At 36.1% G+C, this 20,466-nt stretch overlaps 1 protein-coding gene across 5 annotated transcripts in view; it reads left to right on the forward strand.

Moving 5' to 3' along the window:
• LOC132139496 (galactose-specific lectin nattectin-like) overlaps positions 1-19,969 on the forward strand; it is a 137,796-nt gene extending 117,827 nt beyond the window's left edge. The window contains exons 1-10 of one of the 5 annotated variants that reach the window (XM_059547899.1): positions 13,564-13,648; positions 13,780-13,869; positions 16,790-16,819; positions 17,061-17,090; positions 17,713-17,742; positions 18,405-18,428; positions 18,520-18,602; positions 18,698-18,832; positions 19,138-19,249; positions 19,487-19,969. In XM_059547899.1, coding sequence (XP_059403882.1) covers positions 13,812-13,869; positions 16,790-16,819; positions 17,061-17,090; positions 17,713-17,742; positions 18,405-18,428; positions 18,520-18,602; positions 18,698-18,832; positions 19,138-19,249; positions 19,487-19,584 — 600 coding nt within the window. In that variant the 5' untranslated portion in view covers positions 13,564-13,648; positions 13,780-13,811 and the 3' untranslated portion in view covers positions 19,585-19,969. Of the gene's footprint in view, positions 1-13,563; positions 13,649-13,779; positions 13,870-16,789; positions 16,820-17,060; positions 17,091-17,712; positions 17,743-18,404; positions 18,429-18,519; positions 18,603-18,697; positions 18,833-19,137; positions 19,250-19,486 lie in introns of those variants that run through there. The other 4 variants (XM_059547907.1, XM_059547890.1, XM_059547922.1 and 1 more) reach the window with 4 other exon arrangements.
• The last annotated feature ends 497 nt before the right edge of the window (positions 19,970-20,466 follow it).

The raw sequence follows: 20,466 nt of genomic DNA on the forward strand, positions 1-20,466 counted from the left end.
TAATCTAGGCTATCCAGGGTTTTTTTTTTTTTTTTTTTCCCCATTGCATCTGAAAATGACTTTGTTCATTACATTCACTTCACGCACTCTGGTGCAGATCAGCCTCCTGCGATGCTCAGCTGTGGACGATTTAAAAATGTTTGATAAAGCAGTGGTTCTCAACCCGCGGCCCGTCACGAATTCAAATGCGGCCAGCACCACAATCTGAATTAAAAAAGAAAAAAAAAAAACTTCATCAGTTTGTAAAATTTTATTTTTTTACATCAATTTAAAAAAATATATGCTACTAATGAAATATAAGCTATATCCTAATGTTTTTATGTGAATTTTTTTCTTCATATATTATTTTCAGACATGAGCAGACCTACTGGCATAAGCATTTAACGAACACATACAAGCGCGCACTTTGGCAGAATTCAATTTAAATAGTCATCAACAGCCATTAGGTAAATTGCCTTTCAGGTAAAATTGCGCATCAGAATGGACAAATTTGTTTTTTAACGAGAAAAAAAATAAATTAAAAATATGCCAGCGAATGAACATGTACAAACTGTGAATAGTCGCAGTATCAGTATTGAAGGAGAAGTGGTGGATTTTCTTTTTGGTTTTTTTTTGCCCCGCAACTCACTTGAAGAAGTTCAGATAAATAGAAACACCATACACTATGTAACAATCCTTAATTGAAGAAATGTGGCAAAACATCTCTGGAGAGAACCTCATATTATTAAATTCAAAAGTGCTATCCATATTTGGTTCAAAATAGGCTACATTTGTGAACGCACATTTTCTGAAATGTTGCGCGTCAGGTCATGCAAGCCTGCATCTTAAAGCCTCTGTCAAACTTTCTGCGTCCGCTATGGACCGCTAGATAGGCGTGACGTAAAAATCGTCATTGGAGAGTGTGTGCCGAGGCTCCGAGCAGACGACCGCGCGGACAGGTGTGCATGGTCAGTAGGCTTCAAAAGCAAAATTGCACATGTGCAGGCAGAGTGAAGAAGCTCATTGCTACTCGAACCTGTGCAATCCGTCAATAAAAGAATATAAAGACCGTCAGATGTGCAATAATTCTGGGCAATTGCAGAGCAGACCATCAGCCTGCACATTCAGAAGTATAAATTGAAGAAGTCTGCATCCGCGCTGGCCGTGTCTGCATCCGGATTGCTCATGCGGAAAGTATAACACAGGCGTTACAATCGCAACTTCTTTGTGCTATTGCTTTCAAGCTGAATCTCACAAAATTGGTCAGCTCCCGACAGCATCAGGTGTTTTATTTATGGGGAGTAGAATTGTTTATTTCAATGAATGTAATAGATTATATATCATAATAGTTAGGCTATAGTATTATAAATCAGGTTGGTTTGTATTGCTGACATAATATGTAAATTATATGCGACTTGCACTTATACCATAGTGCGGCCCGCTGGAAAAAAAGGTTGAGAACCACTAGGTTGCTGTCCTATTTTATACAGGAATTGTTCATTTTAAAAAAACGAATTCTCATAATCATTTAGAACTTTTTTTAATTATAAACTCCTTGAGAATTTAAAGTTAGTTTAATAGTATTTAAATGCAAGCTAAAAAAAAGGTTTTAATTGCTTAAATTATTTTTATTAATTAATAATATGTTATCATGTTTATTCTTGTAAAAAATACGTGTTTATTATTTAAGAAAACAAGGGAAAAAATGAGGGACAATCCGAATATTTGTTTTGCTTTACCTATTTATGTAGTCTACAATTATTAAAAAAAAAAAAAAAATAATAATAAAATAATGTCATTACAAAATACCATTGGCCTGAGTAATTTTAACCATTATAGAATTGTGACTTTAAAGATTAGTCATTTAGGTGGTAAAAATACTGTGAAATTAATAATGGCATGGATTTTAGAGCATAACAACTGAAGGTTTATGAAACATTAGCCAATAAAGCATTTTTTTTAAAAACGGAACTAAAAAGTGGTGAACTAAAACATTATTTCAACCAATACAGCATGTGAATAAATAAAATGCATACTTTTCATAACATTTCATTATTCATAAAATGCATAATGTTTCTGGTGTTTGGATTTTCTTAAACTTAAGCTCTCTCTCTCTCTCTCTCTCTCTCTTAAACAGCATTAGCTCAATGAAATACGTCTTCCTTCCGTTAGAATGGCATGTTTCAGCCCAGTAACACACCGTTCCTCAGAGCCAAAACACAGACCGAATTCTGTTCAGCTGGAGGGGGTTGGGTTTTGGGTAGTTATGCATGGTTTGTGGGGGTCGAGATAAAGGTGTGAATTGCTCTTTCATATGGACAGTGTCTTATGAGGCTTTCACTTGCTAAACCGGTTTATATAGGACTGTTGTTTTGGTTATATTCACAGTGCTGGCTCTCTCCGACGAGAGAAATGCAACATTCACACATTTACACTATTCGTTTTCGTTTAAAAAACATTTCAAGCTTTCTGTAGATATATTATAAACATTAATAATTTTTGCACAAACACTTGAATATGAGCTTCGTGGCTCCAAGAGCGCTCCATCACGAGTGCAATTCATGCTAACAGCCATATAACTGCATATTCAGCAAGTATTCATGTTAAACATATTTAGCTTGATCAGAAGGTTACAATGACTGCAAGAGTCGAGCGGGATGTTAAGAGTTTGTCTGTTTCTTTTACTGATTATTTTCGGGTTAAAGCATGATTTAAACAGATTCACACTCAATCGCTTTTGCAATACTGTCTTCAAACAATTGTAATCTTACAGTGCTACTACATTATCAGCATGCTATCTGATCTTGAAATCTTGAAGAAGTTAATTGATCTGTTTAGATAAAATAACTGACAAAGATGTTATTTTCATCACAAACAAAATTTTCACAGCAGAAAGCAGCAATTAAAAATGTAATGCTTACAATGTTATTAGTTTGGCATGTGATAGGCTATAGGGAAAAAAGTTTACACATAGCTTAAGCCACTTTGAAACTCTCCTGTTATTTTTTTTAATTATTATTATTATTATTTTATATGCTGTGTTATGAACATAACATTTTAAACATACTGAAATCCTTTATTCACGGAGTGAAGGTGAAGTGTGTTTCTGGTATCAGTGCGCGCGGAGGGGAAGTTGTTGCTGCTCACAGACTCTGCTGCGAGTGAGAGAGACGTTTCACCCGATGAAATGAAGACTACCGCGGCTGCACAAGCACAGCACATCCGCCAAAAATCAACCTGAAGCAATGCTCGTTCATCGACTCGCCAAGCTTTACTTTTGTAGGTCGCATGGCAGTAAATAATTTGATAATATGACCATGCAGTCAATACAGATATTTAATAAAAACATTAAAACAAGCAGGGCTGTAAAATAAAACAATAAAAAACGCATGCCAGATCTACACCGGACACAAGTGGAATGATCCAACAAAAGACAGCAGAACCCAGTGATGGATACACTGGACACGATCCCCATCAGTGAACTGATGCTCGTTCTGTTTATGATGAAATGTTCTGACACTGTGTTCAGATGATTTGACACTATAGCGTGATGTCATCAAGTTTAGACAGACTTTTCGCTGTGGGGCACAGATGACAACTCTCGCGTCCGGTGTAGACACACAGAAAGTTTCTGCTCTATTTACAAACAAGTTCTAAAAAAAAAAATCTCTAAACCAGTGGCATAAAGAGATGGAAATTGTTGTGTTAATTTTATCTGACTTAAGAAATATGCAGATGTTCTCTCCAAACATCTTAGTTTCCAACCAGCAAAGGTAATCTAAACCATTGTTCTTACCTTTGATGTCTTCTCGCAATAGAGAGTTCTGCACTTCTTCCCACCAGAACCAGATCAGCTCAGTTGAGTTCTTGCCTCTGCAGAGCTTTGTAATACAGGATCAGGAACAAACTAAAATAATAACTTTACTCATAATAAATTACTCAGAGACTTGTTTAAAAGTTTTAAACGCATCACCATGTACATGGTTCCGCTTTATTTTAAACAATAACTCATAAGCAAAATAATAACAAAAAGTAAAAGCGTAAGTCTTCACCCCGAGAAGCGGCAGGGGATGTGTCCAGACCATAACATTATATAGTCCCAAAAACAATACATCATTTCTTCCGTATGCCACCTTTTGGTGAAAAACATTAACACATCCGCATGCACCCACACACTCACAGTCAGGTTGCTATGGATACAGGAAGTATAACATTTCCTTTTTTGGCAACCCCTCTTCAGCACACATAAATTAAGTAATTGCTGCTTCATTTTCTTTCCATTTAAAGCAAATTAATCTTTCTCTTAGCTATTGCAAAATCTTAAGGCGTAGGCTAAGTAAGTAGCTATTGCTAAACTGCACAGCATCCTCCTCCCTGTGTTAATCAGATTAAACACATTACAATACAATTGTTTAGTAAGAAAGTCCATCCTGCAATTCAGATTGCAAGATGCATTTCCTTGCACACTCATTATTATATTAGCAAAAAGCAAGCATACGTGACAGTCTCAACTGGCGTACGTGACAGTTTCAACTGTTGAGCAAATGTTAACATCATACATTTCTTATTACTGCCTTTTAAGGTTGATGTTTAACAAATCATACATCTCATTATTACCTTTTAAGGGTTTTCTGGTCTTACAACAGAGGTTTGCAATCTCAAGGCCTCAACATCATTTGCAAGAGACTGCAACTCCAAATTAACATTAATCAACTCAATACATTTAATGATTTCCCCCATCATTTTTATTATCTTTTTATTCATGATTTCTTGTCTTCGCATCAGTCGAATTATTCTTCTTATCTTAGAAACAATTTTCTGCTGGTCCGTCGGTTGATCTCCTCTTCTGTTTCTCTCGACGCTTGTCTTTCTTCTTTTGTCGTTTGACCTTCTTGCTCCAGTCTTTCTGGAGGCCTTCAACCAGTAAATCATCAAAATCAATCTCTATTTTACCTGATTCATTATCACAGTAACCAGTGAGACACGATTGGGAATATTGTGACTAGGTGACCCCATCTCAAAATTAGGAATCTCCAAAACAAAATATAAACTAGAAAATATATTAACAGGTCCTCCGTCCATGACACTGACTCACTGCGGAGCTGGCAGTTTTAATCTGAACAGCTCTTAAAGCTGAGTGGATGGTTAGATGCATGATGGGCTAGTATTAAAAAAAATAAAAATAAAAAATAAAGGTCTTTTTTTTACTTTTTTTTTTAAATAATCTATTGCAGTTATAAATTTGACTGCTAAATGAATGATAAAGAACTATATTAAAAGTTGTTTTGTAAAATTTCTTCGTCATTTGAATATTGATTTAAAAATCTGTTTAAAACATAGATCAGATTTTTTTTTTCTAAAATAAAAATAAAAAAACTGGGATTTTTTTTAGGCCATATGATATTACCCTACTTTAAAAGCAAGTAAAGAAGGTTCCCTTTAAAATCACTTTAGTTGTCAATTATTAAAGCTTTTTTTTTTCTTTTTTACATCGTGTGAATGTTGTTGATTATAATGATAGAACTTGAGTTTAATCTTGTGGATGTTTTATTAATTCTTTAGAGTTTCAAAGATTTAATCGTGCTGGTTTAATTTTATTCGTTTATTGTTTTAGGCAAATAATAAATAATGGGAACGAAATTATACAGTGCTTGACATTTAAACATGCAACAATTTCTTAATCAGTTTACAGACAAATGTCTTTTTCCCAATAAGTTATGTCAAAATAAAGGACAGGTAACGAATAACAAAAATGCATGTTGTTTTATTAAAGGAAAAAATATATTTATATTTAAAATATAAATTAAAATATAGGCATAATATATTAAAATATTGACATTTTGCATATTAATCCATGTAGCCTACCCCCCTAAAATAGGCTACTACTTTTAATGCTCGGATGCAAAGTAAACCACAATTTCTTTTGAATAATATAACGCATAATTAATATAATATAAATAATACTGCACACCTTTTAAATGTGTCAAATCTAAAATATGGTTTAATACCATGTAGCTTAGAAAATATAAGCACAGACTCAGGCACAGGCTTGACATATCCTGCTTGAATTCGTTCTAAGAAATGCACAACTTCATAAATACCAAACTTTCATCTGTGAATATTAAATATTAAATATATTAAATATTTAAACTATAGTGTTTTTCTTTCATTTTCCGTGACTGAAGCAGTCAAATGTAACACATCAGTGAGGCAAAACTGACGTCTATTAGCGAAAATGTGCTTTGATGCGCTTGTTTGATAACTTGTGGTTAAAGCGCCACTCAGCGGTCAAAAGCTGCAAATGCACTTTATACCGCCACCGCCGACGCGGTACGTGCGGTCAGGGGCGTCGGACTGGGGGGGTAAAGGGTACCGAGTACCCAGGGCCCGAGGCAGGGGGGGGGGCCCTTAGAAGTCAGTTTTCTATACATACATATACATGCACTAACATTTGTATAGCATTTATGTACAACTAAAAAAGTTCCTGTGCAAAACTAAACTTGTAGTTAGGCGCTGGTTTGGTATAAAAAAGTCATTTTCATGCTGTGCAGGGCCCCACACCCCTCTCGAATCAATGCAAATGGTACGACCCGCAGGTCAGGTGCTTCTGCTGCGGACCCGCGGTGATTGAATCAGTTGATGAGACAGGAGCTAGAGTGAGCCGTGAAGAGTCATGTCTCTCCTTAAGAAAGGAAAATCAGGGGCTCAAAAACGAAAAGAGAAGCAGAATAAAGAGAGAAGGGCAAATGAGGGCAAGCAGTTGCTCACAAATTTTTTTAAAAAGAGAGGTGAGCTCCAAATGCATCATCAAGCATTGACATTGTTTTAACATAAATATCTACTCCCGGTAGAATAGCATACATTTATGTTTGCATTTATGAATAATATACCAATACTTTATAGTATCACACCCTTCATAGCGAGCAAACAATGTTTCTGATTATTACATGGCTTGGCTGAATTCCAATGTAGAATGCGGTCTGTTATTTCTTGATAACAGACCGCTGCGAAGTATAACAGACCGTTGCCATGAAAAACAGCGCGTTGCTATGGACGCGGAACGGACTATTTTCTTTGGCGGAAGCAATACAATCGTTTTTAAATCAATAAACTCCTTTTTAAATCAATAATTCGTGGCAAATTATTTATTTATTTTGTGGGTAGCCATGTAATAAGCGGGATAATGTATAGAGAGGCGGTCGTTTTAGCGAATAACAACCCCGACAGGCTGAACAGGACCCCGACACGAAGCGGAGGATAATGTAATCTAACGTTATACATTATCCCTTACGTAAATAACAGGGAGTGAGAAGCAGACGGAGCTCAACACACTGCCACTCCAGGCAGCTGCCTAAACGCTTGTCTCCTCTTCTGCTGCAGTTCTCCCCACTCTCAGAGTCAGAAGTTTACATGAAAACACTGTATATTTCCCTCCATTGTCAAAATCTAACACCCGCGAAAACACAGATCGTTAGCGCCTATTTTACCGCATTGTTATGCAAATTAGCTCGCACACGCTCTTACATTAAGTACAGGATTGTTCTCAGTATAATAATGCACATCTTAATGATTGAAAAATGACTTATTTTAAAACATAATTCAAAGACTGAATCTCTAGTTTGGCGGTTAGTTTACCCTGTGATTCTATAGTCTAGTCTGCATTTATTTTAAACAGACAAATAATCATCAATTATCTTGTACTTAGCCTGCACTTTAAAAAAAAGGTATTGTGACAATAAAGGATATTTTAGCAACCATTTGAAGCCATATATTTCAGTTTCCGAGTCAGACCCTGCAGCAGCAGGCCCCTCATCATGGCTAGGTGAAAGCAATGACAGTGAGGTGGATGTGAGTGTGACAGTGAGACAAGGTGAGCTTTTTAACACTTAGTAATTAGTAATTAAGTGTTAAGAGGAAATAAGCAAAATTAGTACATTGTTATTGTACACATTTAAACTTTAAAGTGTAATTACTAATTACAGTTTAAAGTTTACAGTTTAAAGTTTAAATGTGTACAATAACAATGTACCCATTTTGCTTATTTCCTCTTGTAGCAGAGGCAGAAATAGAAGATGAGGTTGATATTCATATAAGTGATCAGAGGGAAAGTGAAGAATGTGATGAAGGTAGTCAGGAGCAGGAGGACAGAGCTGAAGAGGAAAGAGAAGAGACTGAGAGACTTAGGGATACTGGAGAGGGATTGTCAGAGGACCCAGGATTATGGCCAACAACTCTTACTGATAAGCACAGGAAAACTATTGTTCAAATGCTAGCAAAAAACTGGACTTTAAAGACCTGATCAGCAAATTTGCGCATGCAAAGACCCGTCAATGGGCATTTAGTAAAAACTGACATTATTTAGTTTGTGTTTCAGACCAAAGTTTTTCTCATTTGGTATGGTCATTTTCAGAACTGCTTTACAGTATATTTGATTTAGTCCAGGTTTGGACCTGCTAGACCTTTTGTCATCTCAGTAAGTAGTACTTTCGACAATAAAACAAAAATATATTAATCAGAGTGTGGCCTATTTTGTTTACATTTTAAGTGTTTTTATGATAAAAATGCAATACCTTACCCATTGGTATCACTATGGTATTGGGGGCCCAGCAAGATGGTTTGTACCCAGGGCCCAAAATTTGGTGCTACGCCCCTGCGTGCGGTGGTAAAAGAGGCGTTTTTGATGTCTACTTAGTGTAGTATGGAAGTATGCGATTTCGGATGCAGCTTAGGTCACTTACTGTCACTTTATAAACATATGAAATGAATTTTAGCATGAAATGGAAAGCTAACAACATGAGATATAAAATGTTTTACAGGTAATGGTGCTCATGGAGAGCAGACACAGAAACAGCCTAATTTTCCCACAAATGTTCTCCTGCTCTTGTTGAAGATTGTGTGGCTCAGAGGCTTATATATATATACAGTACAGACCAAAAGTTTGGAAACATTACTATTTTTAAATGTTTTTGAAGGAAGTTTCTTCTGCTCATCAAGCCTGCATTTATTTGATCAAAAATACAGAAAAACGGTAATATTGTGAAATATTATTACAACTTAAATAAATAAATATACTTAAAAAAAATAATAATTTATTCCTGTGATGCAAAGCTGAATTTTCAGCATTATTACTCCAGCCTTCAGTGTCACATGTAACATCCAGTCTATCACATGATCATTTAGAAATCATTCTAATATTCTGATTTATTATGAGTGTTGAAAACAGTTCTGCTGCTTAATATATTTGATGAATAAAAGGTTAAAAAAACTGCATTTATTCCAAATAAAAAAAGAAATTCTAATAATATATTTTCTTTACTATCACTTTTTATCAATTTAACACATCCTTGCTGAATAAAAGTATTGATTTTATTTAAAAAAAGAAAGAAAAAAAATACTGACCCAAAATTACTGACCAGTAGTGTATATTGTTATTACAAAATATTTATATTTTAAAAACATAGCTTCTTTTATTTTTTACTTTGTATTCATCAAAGTATCCTAAAAAACTATCACATGTTCTGAAAAAATATTAAGCAGCAGAACTGTTTCCAACTTTGATAATGAATCATCATATTAGAACGATTTCTAAAGGATCATGTGATAATGATCCTAGAAATTCAGCTTTGCATCACAGAAATAAATGATAACATGGAGGAAACATGCAAACATGGAGGAAAACTGTACTAGGTAGGGTTGTGGAGTTACATCATAGTATGAGATTATATACTTAGATAAAAGGCTCAAATATATTTGATTAATCATGATATTCATGTGATAATAATGTATCAAACAACTGCATTTGTTGTCGTTATTTATAAGCCTTAGGGATAAGAGTTAAATTCAGCAAGAAAAATAGGAATACAAAGGAGATTTAAGCCAATTTTGCTTGTGGATAAACTGTGAATTTTGCACATAAAATAAAGAAATTAATCCGTCTTAAATCTACTTTATATTCATCTATTTCTTGTTGAATTTAACTCCATTTTAACTCTTTTTAACATTTTTCCTGTGGTGCCCGGGGAGCAGTGTGCCTTGAAAAATGTAGTATAAATAAATCAATAACTGCATAAACTGCATAAAACAATCATATACATTTTTGTTAACACTTTATTTTACGGTTACATCTATTAGTTGCTTATTACTAATAGCTATGGCTTTTCTCTCAATAAACTCAATAAATGTTCTGCTAATTAGTAGGATTAGGGATGTAGAACAAGGCATTAATATGTGCTTAATTAGCAGTAATACATGGCTAATATTCTAGTAATATACATTCTAATAAGCAACTAATAGATATATTGTAAAATAAAGTGTAACCGAATTTTTCAAAGAAAAAAGTAGGAGGATTTCAATATAAGCGTGATAAACTGGGTCATGTAGACAGTGATTCAACATTGCTCATGTTTGAGCATGATGCATTGTTAAAATTAACTAGATGAGTCAAGTTTGCAAATGAACTTTGAACGTTGATATAAAAAAAAACCTGTCTGAAAGTTTGAAGCAGTTGCCTATGCTGAAGCTTCCGGCAGAACTTTGTTGACCCTGGAACCACACTGTGATTAACCAATCAGATATGAAGAAACAGTTTATAGCTTTTGTGAAGTTTAGGCTCACAATCAGTGTTAGGTTCTACATCAGGGTCAGTCACCTATAATTTCCTCTGATTTTAGGTATTACTAATGATTAAGTATGAGGAGGATATGGTCACGGCGCGGTAGAGACGGAACCGTGAAGGAAACAGGGTCTGGGTGCAAATGCAGGGAAATTATCTTTTAATGAGAACAAAAAGGCCAACAAGGCCAAAAACAAAACAGAAACAAATCACAGGGACAAGAGCAGACGCAGCCAAAATGCAGACACCAGTATACATGAACACTTACAAATCACAATTAACATTAATCCAGCCAGACAGAGTGGTGTGAGAGTGGAGAATATATTGTCCGTGACAAAGGGGAACAGCTGTGTGTGTGAGTATGTGACAGGTGTGTCGAATTTGTGATCAGGTGTGTGTGTGTGTGGGTGACACAGCTGTGCAGAGTGAAGGTAATGAGTCCAGGAGAATGGAAGTGGCGCCCTCCAGTGGTGAGAGGGAGGAACACCGGGTCCGGACTCATGACAAATATGGTCAAGACTACATTTCTGGATTAAAATGTTGTTCCAGGGTCAACAAAATATGTTGACCTAGGAAGACATCTAACTCAGCAAAATCAGGACGTGCGAGACATCTGCATCAATCTGCTTTTCAACACCGTTTACTTTTTCAGTGTTTCTTCAGAGAGTTTGACGAGAGTTTGACTGGGTCATGTACAAACATTGATTCCACATTGCTCATGTTTGTGCATAATACATTGCTAAACCTAACTACATGAGTGTCACGTTCGCGGTCCAGAAAACACAGGGAGAGAGATCCAAGTGCAGGTATGCTTTTTATTGGGATAATCCAATTCGTAATCAGTCCAGGCAAGGATCAAAACCAAAATAGCCAATGAACATAAACAGACACAAACACACGGGCAAGAACAAGACTTAGAATAAGATGTGATAACTACAGATTAACGTGAACATTTAAACAAGGACTCCGTGACACAGACTCAGACAGACCGGATATAAATACACAAAAGGATAATGGGGAAACAGGAGACAGGTGGGGAACAATCAATTAACTCAAACAAGGAGGAAGGTGACCAAATAAGGGAACAGGAAGTGGTTATAAGGTACACACCGTGGGAACAGGAGGACACCTAGTGGAAACCCAGGGAACACAACCCAGACACTGTGACACATGAGTCAAGTTTGCAAACGAACTTTGAAATTGGGTTTTAAAAAACCCTTGTCTGAAAGTTTGAAGCAGTTGCCAATGCTGAAGTTTGAAAGTTTAGATAGATCTTGTTAGCATGATATTAGCATATTTTAGCACGATTAGCATGTTAACATGAATAACGTGTTTCTAACATTAACATATTGCTAGCATGTTTCTAGCATGATCAACATATTGTTAATCATGTTCCTAGCATAATTAATGTGTTGTTAGCATGTCATTAGCATGTTTATAGCATGATTTAACACATTTCTAACATGTTGTTACCATAGATATGTATAGGTAGATGCCACATTCGACTGCTCCAGACACTTAGTCATGTCCGCCATCTTGGGCATCTAACTCTACGCATCTATGGTTTTTAGCATGATTAACATGTTAGCTAGCATGACTTAGCATGTTGTCCTAGGATGATCATTAAGCTTTTCTAAACACACTATACGTCTTACTGTACAAAAGTGTCAACTCCCTTAATGAAAGTCTGTGGGACTTTACATAGTTATGATCATCTGTTTAACGAAAATTGTAAGTTCGACCAGTTAGAAAAAATAATTCCATCCCAAGTTTGGTGGTTGTAGTTTGAAAGCTCTTGGATTAGATACGTTTTAAAATGTAATCTCAGATGAAAAAGCAGCAACTTAAATAGCAGATCTATAATTTGTGACCCTGGAGCACGAAACCAGTCTTAATTCTTAAGGGTATATTTTTTTAGCTATAGCTGAAGAAAAAAAAAAAAACATTGTATGGGTCAAAATTTTAGATTTTTCTTTTATGACAAAAATCATTAGGATATTAAGTAAATATTATTGATTACATTAAAGATTACTCATGTAGCCTCATCTCAAATCTGTTACTATTACTGCTGCTATTGTTATCACGTAGTTGAACTCAATTTGCACATTACTGCACTATTTGTTTTTTATTGTTAATACTGTACATTTGCATGTACAAATATACATAGTCTATATTTCTATTTTTCACATTCTATATTCCTACTCTATACTCGTGTATATAGATACACATAGTCTAAATTTATATTTTTTCATATATAGTTATTTTTATAATAATTCAACGGCCCATCGTCAATTATTCTTTACGTATGTGTGTATATAGTTTTGCACTGTCTTGGCATTCATTGTGGACAGCAAAGTGAAAATGTTTTTCTCAATCACTATTTTCTATCAGTATGTATGTATGTTGTCCAGTTATTACAGAGGCATAAGAAAATTCCAAGATATAGAATATAAATAGAATCCTGAATTTCAGTTTTTTTCCTTCGACAGAATAAAACTCACCAATCTATTAGGTAACGGAAATGAACATTTGAGGAACTAATGGATAGTTTTGATGAGCTCAAGGAGCCCCACAGCACAACGTGAATATGTACTCCCCACGTGATGTATGTTCTTCATCTCTCTCTTCATCTCAATGTAGAATTACAGACAAAACCCCTTTCCATTCTTGCTATAGCTGTGAATAATGCCTATAAACATAGTGACAGTGACCAAATGAAATGTCAAATTTGTCAACATCCACAACACTAGAGAGTCATTATTAACACAATGTTATAAAATAACCAAGTCAAGTAATGTTTGTATTGATTTTAGGTTATGTAATGTGTGGTGTTGAAATCTCATTTCTTATCATAACTCTCCTGGTTTTCCTGTGTGGGATTAGGTTTAAGATAAGGATTTGTTGTGGGTTTTGGAGACAGGAACCAATCAGACAACAGTCTCCTCTGTGTATGAACCAAATAAAAAGAGGGGAGTCATGATCTGGTTTTGAAGAGTCAAGCATTTGTTGTTCTGCAGAGAGCTACAGAGTACTTGGACGTGACTAACTTCATAGAGGGTGAGGTTTTTCAGCTGCTCAAAACTTTACACTTTACTGTTTCATAAAAGTGTGGCTGGCAATATTGGAATGTGGACATTGAGAACAGATTAATAATGAATAAAAACTGTTCTGTCTTCATGTTTTTTCAGGTGTGCAGTAGTACTGGTTGATTTCAGGAACAATGGCAGTCTGGCCTCTTTGTCTGTCTTTCTTTCTGCTCTTTGCTCTGGATGCTTCAGGTAATTGTCAAAGTCAAGTCAAAGTTTATTTATATACCACTTTTTAAAAACAAAAAGTGTTTAACAAAGTGCTGTACACACATATCCTTTATCAATAATGCAATCAACCAACATGACTCAAAATAAAAGGAACTAAAAAAAAAACAAAAAAAAAATAATACTCTCACATAGCATCAAATGCCAAACTGTAATAGTGAGTTTTGAGATTCGATTTAAAAATAGCCAGGGTTTGAGCCTGTCTGATGTGCAGGGGCAAACTATTCCAGAGCTTTGGTCCTGCTACAGCAAATGCTCTTTCACCTCTGCTTTTTAGTTTCACCCGAGGGACAACTAACAGAGGTGCTAAGGTGCAAGTGTCTTTTCTTTTAAAAGGCTGATAAATTTGGGTATCATCTGCATAGACATGAAACGAAATTCCGAATTTCTTAAAGATATGACCCAGTGGCAGTAAATACAAGGCGAACAACATAGGCCCCAAAATGGAGCCCTGGGGGACCCCAGACGTGAGAGAAGCCGTAGAGGAGACAAATTCTCCGAGGCGAACAGCAAAAGTTCTTTCGGACAAATATGACTTAAACCATGTCAACGCAATACCTTCAACACCAACACATTCTTCTAAACGTGAAATGAAAGCCCTATGGTCTAAGGTGTCAAATGCAGCAGAAAGGTCCAATAGTAATAAAATCGCACAATTCCCTGAGTCAGTGGTAAGTAACAAATCATTTGAAACCCTCAACAATGCAGTCTCTGTACTATGCAAAGACTTAAAACCAGACTGAAACAATTCGTGGATACCATTTAAACATAAAAATACATTCAACTGTTCAAATACAACCTTTTCGAGTAATTTAGACAAGAACGAAAGTCTAGAGATAGGTCTAAAATTAGCAAAGACTGATGGATCCAGATTACTTTTCTTAATAACCGGTTCCACCACTGCATGTTTAAAAGATTTGGGTACAACTCCCGTAGCCAGGCTACTATTAATAATAGCAAGAACTGAAGAGCTAATGGCATCAAATGCATCCTTTAAGAGTCGTGGGGGAACAATGTCAGTGTGACATGCAGTAAATTTCATTTTGGCAAAAGTCTCCCTCAATGAGACAAGGGACACCGGCTCGAACTGATTTAAGACAGCAGAGCGCTCAAAATTAATAGGTTGGAAAATCAGAGACGATGATATATTCGATCTAATAGCATCAATCTTGTCAATACATTTTTTTAAAAATTGTTCACACAGTTCAGCAGAATGTTTTAAACAAGCAGCTTGGGGAGTGTTCAAAACCGCATTAATGATACTAAACAGTACAGCTGGCTTAAGGGAGTTACTACTAATTATATTTGATAAGTACTTTGATTTCTCTAGTCTCACACACTTTTGATATTTAGACAAATTATAACGTAGGATATCAAGTGAGATCTGCAACTTATCCTTCTTCCATACGGCGTTCAGCCCTTCTGCAGTCCAGCCTTATAAGCTCTAGTTGTGGTGTTCAGCCACGGTTGAACTCTACATTTATCTCGAGTCGTCCTGAAAGGGGCAACAGTGTCTAAAATGCTATTGCAAGTGGAAAAGAACGATGAAGTTAATTCTTCAGTAGTTAGCCCACATGATGGCATCCAATAGTCCAACTCAATTAAATTAAAAGCCTCAGAAAATAAGTGAGAAGTTGAGGGATTTATCATCCGGCAACGACGTTTTGAAACAGTCACTTTAGGCACACGCGAAGTACATATCTTAAATAGGACAGGCAAATGATCAGAGAAAGTGGCTTCACAGACGTCAATGTTATTAATAGGCAAGCCATATGTCAAAACCAAATCTAATGTATGTCCACCTATATGAGTGGGACTAACAACAAACTGAGTTAAATTAAAAGACTCCACAAGATTTAAGAAAGCTTTGACCAGAGGCTTTTCAGGACAACATACATGGATGTTAAAATCCCCCACAATTAAAACCCGGTCATATTTGATCATGATACCGGCTAAATAATCAGAGAAATCATCAATAAACTCTTTGTTATACGTAGGTGGGCGATAAACTACAGTGCACAATACAGGATGGCTCAGATCAAATTCAAAAACATTAAGTTCAAAGCTGGAGTAGGAGAAAGCAGGCAGACGCCTACAATTTAAATGTTCTTTAAAAATGGTTGCTACTCCACCTCCACGTCCGTTAAGGCGTGGAGAGTTAAAAAAGGTGCAATTCAACGGTAAAACTTCAGAAAATACACTCGACTCACCAACGCCGACCCAGGTCTCAGTCACACACATGTCCAGGTCCTTGTAAGTAAAAAAGTCATTCAGAATAAAGGACTTGTTGCCTAGTGATCTAGCATTCACCAAAGCTATGCTCACAGGAGTAGAGTCTTTTAGCGACAGAGATTTGAAGACCAAGGACCGATGGAGAGTAGCGTCCACACCTTTTTTAAAAAGGGAAGTCCAATGTGTTGTTAGCGGAGATTTAAGGCCCAAAGACCGATGGAACGATACAACCACACCTTTTTTAAACCTGGATGGCAAATAAGTTGTGATCATAGGCTTTTTATCCAGATCCACGTCGGTCACAGGTACCAACCACCTGTACATAGGATCAACGGTGCGCCGAGGTGCATAGCGACGAAATCCCGCGTCACAATCACCAAACATCCCGCGAGGATCAGCATTCGGGAACAAAGTCAGAAAAGTCCTTATTTTCACCAGCCGACCACCTCGTTTCCCTCGGCGTCTGTATCGAAGAAGAATGTTTTGTTCCTCCCTCCTGTTGTTGTGAAGTGTATGTGGCCCAGTTTTCTATTCAAGTGGTTTACCTCAAATCCCACAGACTGTTAGTTTGGATTTAGACATCAAATTGTAATCTGATTATTACAATTTTTAAAACACACACACACATATAATTTTTCTTTGATTATTTCAGAGGCAACACCTCTTAATGGCACAAGCAATGGTAAGATATTGATGCTGTCTTTTAGTGTGTTACATTTGTTCTGCTCTTTTGCTCTGGGTGCTTCAGGAAATTGTTGTGAAGTGTATGTGGCCCAGTTTTTAATTTATGCAGTTTACCTCAAATCCCACAGACTTAGTTTGGATTTAGACATAAAATTGTAATCTGATTATTAAAATGTTTAATATATATATATATATATATATATATATATATATATATTCTTTTTCTTTTATTATTTCAGAGACAGCACTTCTTACTGGCATAAGCGATGGTGAGATATTTTAGGCCCTGTCCACACGGACACGGGTATTTTTATAACCGTGACTTTTTTTACGCGGTTCGGCCTTTCGTCCACCTGAAAACGCAGTTTCAGGGCACCGAAACCGAACATTTTTGAAAACTACGGCCAGGGTGAGCATTTTCAGAAACGCCGGTTGCAGTGTTGTCGTGTGGACAGTATAACCGGGGTTTTTGCCTTGCGACGTCAGAGTGTGCGCTGTTATCCGCTGTGTTTGACGCCAGATTGTGCGCTGCTGACTGCTTCTGATTGGCCAAGGTGACTTTACGATTTGGGTTATATCGCCGCCTGCTGGTGTGGCATGCTCTTGACAGCGCTTGATAGCATGTTTTTGCGTTTTCATGTGGACGGGATTTTTTTTTAAACGCAGGAGGAAAAACTCTGGTTATAAAAATACCCGTGTCCGTGTGGACTAGGCCTTAGTGTGTTACATTTGTTCTGCTCTATTGTTGTGAAGTGTATGTGGCCCAGTTTTTAATTTATGCAGTTTACCTCAAATCCCACAGACTGTTAGTTTGGACTTAGACATAAAATTGTAATCTGATTATTAAAATGTTTAATATATATATATATTCTTTTTCTTTTATTATTTCAGAGGCAGCACCTCTTAATTGCAGAAGCAATGGTGAGATATTTTAGTGTGTTACATTTGTTCTGTCTAGTTGTAGTGACAAAAGCAGGGTCGTCACTGGTGAAAGGTGGTGATGATTATAGGGACCCACGGCTGTGGACAGAGCTCAAACACTGAACTGAGTTCTCCATCTGCACCTGAGTGAACAAAAACATAAACATACAAACACAAAAAGAGATGAAAAGCTTAATTCAGCATCAGTGCGCTGTGTTCTGTGCACACAGAGAGCCACGTCTAAGCCCTTCAACGCCAAATTGAGTTTTGCTTCTTCTTGCTCTTGAACGGAAAAATGCATAAAATATTATGTTGTACCTGTCTTGGCGGTCGGTTACCTCTTAAGTGAATGTAAAAAGTTGAGAAAGAAATCAGATGGATTGTCTCTTAAAGTGACTGCACCTAATTTAGCAGCTGCTGTCGATGTCCTTATTTTAATCCAAGAAATCTAATGAGAGAAAATCTCTCACTGCCCCTCACTAAATTACTTTGTCATTTTAAAAAGAATTCAACTCTTTTTCATTTATACATTTAAGACTATGCAATGCTATTTTACATTTGATTATATGGTCTCTGTAACTGGACAATTACAAACTTAAACATTGTTTAATTTGTATCTTTGTTCTGTTTATTTCTTTGTGCTTTTTACACATCTTAAACAGGGTCCTGTACCCTGGTCAGACAAGGTGCGTATACATACAATATCAATCTGATCTCAGTTTAATGAAAATACTAAAGGTTTAAGGCAGCAATAATACTCCCCTATCTTTCTTACAGAAACCTGTGAAAGTGGATGGTCTGCATATAAAGGTAGATGCTTCCGCTTTTTTAACTTTCCGCGTTCCTGGATTGATGCAGAGGTATGAGATGCCATCTTATCATAGGGATTCCTTCATTTCTAAGTCTTGAAATTTTCAGTTAGTTAACAATAGTTTTTATGTCCTACTCTCTTTAGAAACAGTGTTTGGGCTACGATGGGAACCTGGCCTCTGTACACAGTTATGAGGAGTACATCTTCGTACAGATCATGATTAAATATCAAACTCAAGAGACAACTGAGTCCTGGATAGGAGGCTATGACGCTGTTTCAGTATGTTTGTTTTACATTTGTTTAGCGTACTTGTCAATAGCCATTCTTTATCTTTTGTATATTGTAGTTGTTTTTGAGTTATGTCATAGAATAAAAAGTAAGATTAGGATACAGCTGATATGTTTGGCATGGTAGGTCTACTGGTTTCTATAGAGAAACACAAACATGTTTTTAATGCGTTAACATCATGAACTTGTGATCCAAATGGTTGGTGTGAACATGTTTTTTTATATTTACAAATATCAAATAATGCCATGTAGGTGTGTGATGGAAACGGAGTGTCCTTTATGGTGTTCTGTTCACAGGAGGGAACATGGCTCTGGAGTGATGGATCAAAACTGGACCAAGAGATATGGGCTCCTTCACAACCTGACAATAGCAATAGAAACGAGCACTGTCTTATGATGAACTATCAACGTGAGTGTTTTAAATGTTTATGAAATATCATCACTATTTATATCTTTGTTTTATCTTGGAAATCCTTAGTAGCCTCAATTCCAATAACCAGCCGAATGTAGAACTGTATTTTAACTTCACCTAATGTTTATGAAATGGTAAAGGAATAGAATTGGCTGTATTACCTTAACAAGCATTACATTTTATCAGAATACTTATACTGTAACAATAATAGATTTTTTTCCCTTCCTTCTATAGCCTCGAGTAACTGGAATGACAACCCCTGTCATATTAAAAAGCCTTATGTGTGTGTGAAGAAATACACACCAGCATTTAAGTTTCATGTAAAATTGTGAATGTCTTATTGTCTTGCAAGTAAAGGAATAGTTGACCAAAAAATGACAATTTTAAAACATCGCTTACCCTCAGTCGATCCAAGATAAAGATTAGTTCTTCATCAGAACAGATCTGAAGAAATATAACTTTACATCATTTGCTTATTGATGGAGATCCTCTGCAGTGAATGGGTGCCATCAGAATGAAAGCTCAAACAGCTGATCATGAAGACATCACAATAGTCCACACGACTCCAGTCCATCAATTAATGTCTTGTGAAGTGAAAGGCTGCAAGTTTGTAATCAATTTTTCATTTTTTGGTCAAGTGCTCCTTTAACTAATTCTCCCTAATTTCTTTACTAATGTGCAAGTAGAACTCAATAAATATCAAGCAGTTGCATTTAATTGTTTCTGTGGGTTTTTGTCTCATTCCACATATCAGATGTGCATTTTCTGAATGAAATTCCTGAAGATTTTCGGTAAACTTTGGATCTGCGTAAATAAAATTCAGCATCAGAGGTGCTTTGCTTTTGTCATGCCATTTATTATTATAGGAAATAAATAGAAACATTTGCTAATTGAGTAGTTATAAAACAAACTGTAAAATAATTTAAAGAGGAGTGTGCCAAAGAAAGATGTTTTTTGTAAAAATGTCTATTTCATGAAATTGCTAAGCTTATATAAGCAGAAGCAATACAAATACAAAATTCTTTATAGAGTAACCCGTGACGGTGATTGGTCCACATTAAGGAGATGCTTTCAAATTTTTAATGCCCCAAAACTGGTCTGGGGCTGGTGCCGCGGTGGTAACTGTAATTCAGTCGCGTGTTAAAATCATTCGCGAAACTACCACCAGGTGGCGCAAAGGGACGGATTGCGAAATGAATGTAATTGTAAAATGA

This window comes from Carassius carassius, chromosome 1, assembly GCF_963082965.1.
Source record: "Carassius carassius chromosome 1, fCarCar2.1, whole genome shotgun sequence".
Taxonomy (NCBI): domain Eukaryota; kingdom Metazoa; phylum Chordata; class Actinopteri; order Cypriniformes; family Cyprinidae; genus Carassius; species Carassius carassius.